The sequence below is a fragment of the Apteryx rowi genome, unplaced genomic scaffold (assembly GCF_003343035.1).
Source record: "Apteryx rowi isolate R43461 unplaced genomic scaffold, aptRow1 scaffold_371, whole genome shotgun sequence".
In the NCBI taxonomy this organism is placed as follows: Eukaryota; Metazoa; Chordata; class Aves; order Apterygiformes; family Apterygidae; genus Apteryx; species Apteryx rowi.
This window is the reverse complement of record NW_020450208.1, coordinates 103,582-110,287: the sequence shown is the minus strand read 5'-3', so window position 1 is coordinate 110,287 and position 6,706 is coordinate 103,582. Positions and strand designations below refer to the sequence as shown.

Sequence of the window (6,706 nt, the reverse complement as noted above, 5' to 3'; positions counted from 1 at the left end):
GCCCGCGCCCGGGCGGCGCGGCCGCCTTCCCGCCGCCTCTCCCGCCGCTCCCGGGGGGCCGAGAAGGCGGCGAAAAACCCGCCCTCGGCCGCCATGGCAGCGGCTGGGGAGCCGCCGCCGCCCGCCCGGCAGCCAGAAAGCGCCTCCTGCCTGTCACAGCGCGGCGGGAGGAGGAGGCGCGCAGCGCCTCACCGGCCGCCTCCCACAAACAAGCCACTTTGGGGGGGTGGGGGAGGGGGCGAGGCCCCCGCCTCGCCTCGCCTCGCCGCTCCCTCCCTCCTTCTCTCCCTCCGCCGACCCGGCGCCCGCCGCGGGCCCGGCCGGGGCCGCGCCGCCATTTGGCGGCGGGGGAAGGGGGGGAAGGGGGTCTCCGCTCCGCACCTCGATTTTCTCGCCGATGCAGGTCGCCATGGCGGCGGCCGCCGCCGCCCTCCGCGTGTCCTCACTACGAGTCGTCCCCCGGTTCTCGGCGGCGGCTCCCCATCACGGCGCCCGCCTCCGCCCGCCTCGCCCCAGGCCTGCTCGCTGCCGGGCACGGCGGGGACTCCCCTCCCTTAGCACCTCCATTTTGAAAAATCGCGCCGTTAGCCCCCCCCCCGCCCCAGGACGAGGCTGCGTCTGACGTAAACACGTCACGCAGACGCGCCCGTGGCGCCTAGAGTAGGTCGGGTGGACACTGCGCAGGCGCGAGGCGTCCTGTCCCGCAGCCGTTACAACGCGGGGGGGGGGGCTGCGCATGCGCTGTAGGGGCTGGGTGTGGCGGTACCCTGCTGCGTGCCGGTGCCCTGCTGCGTGCCGGCGGTGCGGGGCTGTGGCGTAGGTTTCCTTACTGCCGAAAATAGCGCGTCGTGGTGGCGCTGCCCCATCTCAGGTATCTCTCCTCTGAGGAGGGAGAGTCTCCATGCTGTGTGTGGCCCATGAAGACCTCACTCCGTTGCTGTTGTCACGCTCGCTGGCCGTCTTAGTGGAAGCCCTCAGGCCTGGGCAATAGGCTGAGCTGAGCTGCAAAGTTTTGCTTCTCAGTGGTTCATGAATGACTATGAACTTTCCTAATAAAAGGAAAAAAATTATCTTCACGTAGGTATCTTAACACTCAATAGAGAAGTTTTATTATTCCTCGGTTATTATTTTTAAATAACCAGGCTGMATTTTGGATGAACCCTCACAGAGCTTAAGGGCTTCCATTCAGCATCCTGTCTTACATATTAAGCACAAGGTGTAGTTCTTTCTTACCTTCTCTGATACAAGATGATGTCTAGTAATAGAGCATGTTTGCCTCAGATGTATAGGCTAGAAACAAAAGGAGATGAGGCACAAGTGTGGCCTGGGCTGGGTGCCCAACCCTCCCCTATAGGAAGCACATGGGGAACAGCAGCTGCTTCCACCTGGCATGCGAGGAACCTGAATGCTGCACAGGAAGCTTGCCCAGAGCTAGCCAAGAGGAGCAGCTGACAACAGGGGTCTGTCCCAAATCACCCTTTCCCAGGCCTTCAGTTCACTGAAGGCAGAGGTCTAAGCTGGAGCTTTTGATCCTCAGTTCCCAATCTTTTCTTGAAGGTAGGTAGCTGTATGTCTTTTTTTTTTTTTTTTTTCAAATATCTGAAAAAGCTTAGGCCAGTGAGGTTTTGTAGGCTGTCAGGTGGCATGGTGGTGTTGCTTCAGCCTGTGCAGTTTGTAGTAGACTATTGGGGTGCACACTGAGGAACCACCAGGCCTAGATTCAGTCCACTTTTCTGCTTGGGGAATCCGTTGGAGAGTTGTCTGATTTGGGGGCTCTAGGGCTAAACCAAGTGCTGAAATAGCAGCAAAACTTCAGCATGAACATAATGCAAGATGGTGACTAACTTCATGCTATTAGAACACTGAACTGAGTGTGGTGATGCTTTGGGTCTGATGCCTACTTGGATAGTTTGTGTATTGCTTCCTACGAAATATAGAAATTAGTGAATGGAAACTTGAATACAAACATTAATTAAGACAAAAAGGAAGTTTTTTTTATATTGAAACACTACTGAAGTGCTGTGATTGAAAATGCTTTTTATAGAAGAAATAGTGCTTCTGGGAATGGGATACAATTTGTGATGCTCATCATCAGATTGTATTTCTCTTATAAAATGTAGGCATGATATTTTGACTTGAATTTATTAAGGGACATAATATAGATCATTTCAGCAGGTGCACCATTTTTTTTCATTCATGGAGGGTATGTGCACTCTGAAAAATAGTTAAAGTAGATTGAAACAGAAGGGGGAGCTGTCAACACATCGGGCAAAGAAGGGGCTCTGTACAGAAGTGTAGCTCTTCCAACCAGAGAGAGAAGGAGGACTCATTTTTTGCTCTTAATCAGAGCTGTTGAAGTGTTCTCTTTTTCCCACAGTCTGGGAGTGGAAAGATCACACAGTACTGTAATGATCTTGCATAGTGAAACATTTAGCAATAAGAACTCTTTTGACAGTTTTTTCTATTAAGGGGACAGGTCAATTAATCTCATACTTGTATTAATCTCGATTCTTTGTCATTAATAAGTGACTACCCTTAAAAAGAAGGTTTTGGCGGTTTTTATGATATCATTTAAGACATCATGAAGCCTTTTCCTCTAATTGTCTGTAACTTCTTTTCTCCAAAGACCTTAACAGTATATATACATTGTTTTTCTGGGCCTTCACTTCATGATGTATATAGCTGGAATAACKATGTCTCATAAGTATGGTAAAATGTTACTCATTGATCATTGCACATCTTCATTTGTATAGTCAAAACTAACATTCTTGCTGGCTTATAGTTTTCTTAGAAAGTCATCAAGGTCAAGTGGTTTTGAAAGTAGAACCAAAAGGATTTTAACTTACCAGTAATAGATGAGAATCTAAGATACAGAAGAGTAGTTGAAATTTATGGAACCATTTGTTTAGAAGGGGAATGGCACAGAAGGGAGAGCAGGCCTGGCATATATTGTTTCATAATTTAATTTTTGTTGTTTTCCATACTGTGAGGCTTTTCTTCATGTTATAATTTCTTCTGCTTTGGAGTAAAATGCTTTAAGTGGATCTGGGATTGTTCAGTAATACCATAACTCTTCCACCAGCACCCTTTTTCTCAGTTGCATTTCTAATCTCTCAGTGCTGCTTCCAGTTGCAAGCCATGCTTCTGCAGCCAAGTTCCACCTGAGTTTGTGACATTGTTCAAAGGTATTGCAACCCCTGCTTTGGACTGTTAGTCCCACTGATGGGAAATGCACCAAATTTACAGTGGTGGTTATTGTTGTAATTATTGTTAGAACATAGTCCAGCTTTTGTTTGAGTTGTCTTCTACCAAAACAAAAAGTGATGAGGGAAAAAAACATACAGGCAGAACTGAGAGACAAAGGCAGAGTAGCAGGTCTAATGCATTTGTGGGTTTAGTTCCTAGCTATATTGTTTTGTTTTATGAAAATTCTATTTCCAAACGGTTTTCTGCCTAAATAAGTTCTGAAACATGCATCTGATTGGATTTTGGAAAAAAAAGTGAAGAAAATCAGGAGTGAATCTCATTATAACACCTGTGTTTAGCATGCTATTCTTTATGACATAAATCTTTCTTTTACTTGAGGCATTGATGTGTTATAGGACAGGAGCACTCCTAAAGAGCAACTCTGGCTAGGGCAGGCTAGCATCCAGGGTACAAGGAGATGCACTGATTTAGTAGTTCACCTTCTCTTGTGTTTGCCAGCACGCAACTGTAAACTTAAACAGTTCCCTTACTGCCTGCCAACTCTCATTGTTGGAACAAAATATGGAGGTGGCTTGTAATCAAGCTGTGCTTTCCAGTTCAGAGAAAGAGGCTGCTTTGTAAGTTGCATGGAGTCATTCACTCCTTAATGGTTGTAAAATGYGTCTCTGTTAATTGTGGAAAAGCGTATGTGACAATTGGTGAGAATACTTAAATGTAAAAAGGAAGTTGTGTAGCTGATTAAACAAATCTGGTTTGTGGAACCGGGCAACAYTGACAGTCATCACTGGTTTGCAGTTTCATTTTTTGGCTCGATTTTTAACGTGAACAATCATGAGAAAAGCTGTGTGTATGAATTCATGTGTGAAAAGTATGCCTGGTATGTATTCATATTGGGGGCAACCTACATCACTAATCAACAGTGTACAACGTACCCTAGATGACATCATACAAAAGACAAAATTTGTAGGTAGAGGTAATGCCTTTTTGTATCAGCTACTGTAGTTGGGAAAGTATGCGTGCTTTAGGGCACAGGCACTGGTTTCTCTGAAGTTCAGTTGCATAGTGTGTAGCRTATTTGGGGTTCATTGGTAGCCAGAAGGCTATAAATAGGAAGTCCTCTGAAGATGATCATGTTTCTTGCATAAGATTGGGAGGTAGATGTCGTTGTTTAATTTGGCTTTTTTTTCTTTTATGTTGCATAGTCYCCATTAAAAGGGGAGCCAGAGAGTCCTTGGATTTTCAGCAACTGGGTAACTCCTCCTCTGGTAATTGTTTAGCCAGTAACACGCCAGTTAAATGATGCTTACCACTGTCTGAATATAAAGAAACTTGAATCACTTGTCTGTTGCTGAGTTGAATTTATGACTACAGGGGTCAGCCTCTGCTGTCAGCAGAGGCAGAACTTAAAAGAAGAATTAGCAATGTAAGAAACCCCTTGCTAGCTCTTTTATCAAAGAACAAATATATATCTAATCTCATTCTTGTTGTGTAAGTGTTTAAAGAAATGTCAACTTGAATTCTTCTCAAAATAATTTTAATACAGTAATAGAAGTTCCTTTAAATAGGGCATGCAGGTCATCTTTCAATTTTATTGCATGAACAAAATGTGAAGATCTAGAGGGTCCTTTCATGAGTGAAGAATTCTATTTAGCAACATGAATCAAAAGAGGAATTGAATAGGAAGAAGTGTTGTTGAAAGCACAAGTAGAATACTTATAAATAGAACACAGAAATTGGGAGAAAGAGGGGAAGTCATCCTCCCTTCCTGCCATTCAGCTTCATGCAGGTGTCACTGTAACCTTCATAAGTCAGCGGAGCTCTTCCAGACCTTCCCTTGAGAGTAAGGGAATGACAACAGATTTTAGAGTAGAAAGTGAACAAGAACTGTTGTGACTGCAGCTTGCAGCAGCGGTGGTGGTTAAGGATTAGCCTGTGTTCAGAACACTGCATGTGTGTTGGGGCACGGTCTCTTACACCTAGTATAAGGCATTGAAAATGATTATTTTAAATCTGATGTCTTTTGTCTGCATTAGCTAATTTTACAAGGTCAGGTGCTTGACTTTGCTCTTGAAGTGCATCATTGGGTATCACAAATCATGCTAGTCAACTTCAGCTTTAAACAAAATGGCAGATGTGAAATGTCAGTAGGTTACAGAAGTATCGATGTGCGTAGAGTTCAGTCCTTTAATTAGCTTGTTCGTTCAGAACATCTCCTGGTATCTGATTTGTACTCATTAATTTACCTTAATTTACATTCGTACTGAGTCAGGAAAGCTGGTAGAAAGCTGGGTGGTAGAGGCCACTTACTAGTTCAGTGGTGTATCATTAGTAGARACTGTAATGCTTTTGAGCTGCATGCGACTTCGGTGTCAGTTATTTTGTAGACTGATGGGCAGAGTATTCTCAGTACAGTATTGTAATAGTTTTGTACATGCAGTTTCTAGATGAGGTTCTTTTGTGCTATATTGTTGTCACGGAAAAACAAGAAAAAGGTGAAGCGTTCTTTGGCCTGCTCTGTTTCCCACAATCGGGTATATGCAAGTAGTGTCTTATGTCATGCAAACAGTATGGTCTAAGGTTGCTTTGTTCTGAGTTGTGTTGTTCTGTCCACTCATCAGTGGTGTTCAGTACTCATTTATAACTAATACTGTGTACGTGATGTAGTTGTATTTCTGTTTGTCATTTGAGACTGTAAGCATCCAGCAGTTAGACACTTTCCAGTGACATATCTGCTAGTCAAAATGTGAAGCTGATCAAGTTGAGCCTGGTTTTATTTCTGACACTAAGAATAGTAAAGATTCTGCTGGATCAGACCAAGAACAAACCTTTTATTTTAGCAAGCCTTTTTTATTTTAATTATCTTGATTAAAAATAGTTCTTTGACTTCTGGTTGTAACTCTTATTTGTATCAAACCATTTAAATATAAAATAATTGTTTGTAAAACCTGGAAGCAGTCAGTATATTTATAAAACTGTGTTAAAGAACACATGGATATACCTGTGGGGTTTATATAGGCAAGAATATGTGATTCCAAAATAAATGTTATACACTGACACTAGAACATGCTGAGGGAGTGCTTGACCACGGGGCATAAAGTTACAGTTTACAAATGATCTGCCATCGTTCCTGTTCTGCATCTTTGCTTGTGTCTTGTCTACAAGGTTCATGATACTAGTAGTTTCTCACATTTAACATCTATATAGTTTTATTTCCTATTGCTACTTTTGACAAATGTAGAGAAGGGTTCTCGGATATATCTGCTGATGTGGTACATAATTATATGTGCTGTGAAAAAAAAAATCTCTGTTTACATTTCTCAGTATACATATTCTCCTATCAGTCTAGTCAACAAAAACTGAGTCTGTTTTTGACAAACATTCTTGGTGTATCCATGGTAAATGATGAATTGTGAGCATATAATGATCCATCAGTTGTGTCTTTTATTTGACAATTAGGACTAGATAAAAAACAATTACCTGGATTTATGCTTTTCTCCTT

The 6,706-nt window shown here is 43.3% G+C and overlaps 1 protein-coding gene across 2 annotated transcripts in view; it reads right to left on the bottom strand.

Annotated features, from left to right (window-relative positions):
- Positions 1–548, bottom strand: part of PLK4 (polo like kinase 4) — a 17,639-nt gene extending 17,091 nt beyond the window's left edge. Inside the window, exon 1 of one of the 2 annotated variants that reach the window (XM_026073604.1) lies at positions 382–548. In XM_026073604.1, the coding sequence (XP_025929389.1) occupies positions 382–411 (30 nt within the window). In that variant the 5' untranslated portion in view covers positions 412–548. The remainder of the gene's footprint in view (positions 1–381) is intronic. The other variant, XM_026073602.1, reaches the window with a different exon arrangement.
- Positions 549–6,706: the final 6,158 nt, after the last annotated feature.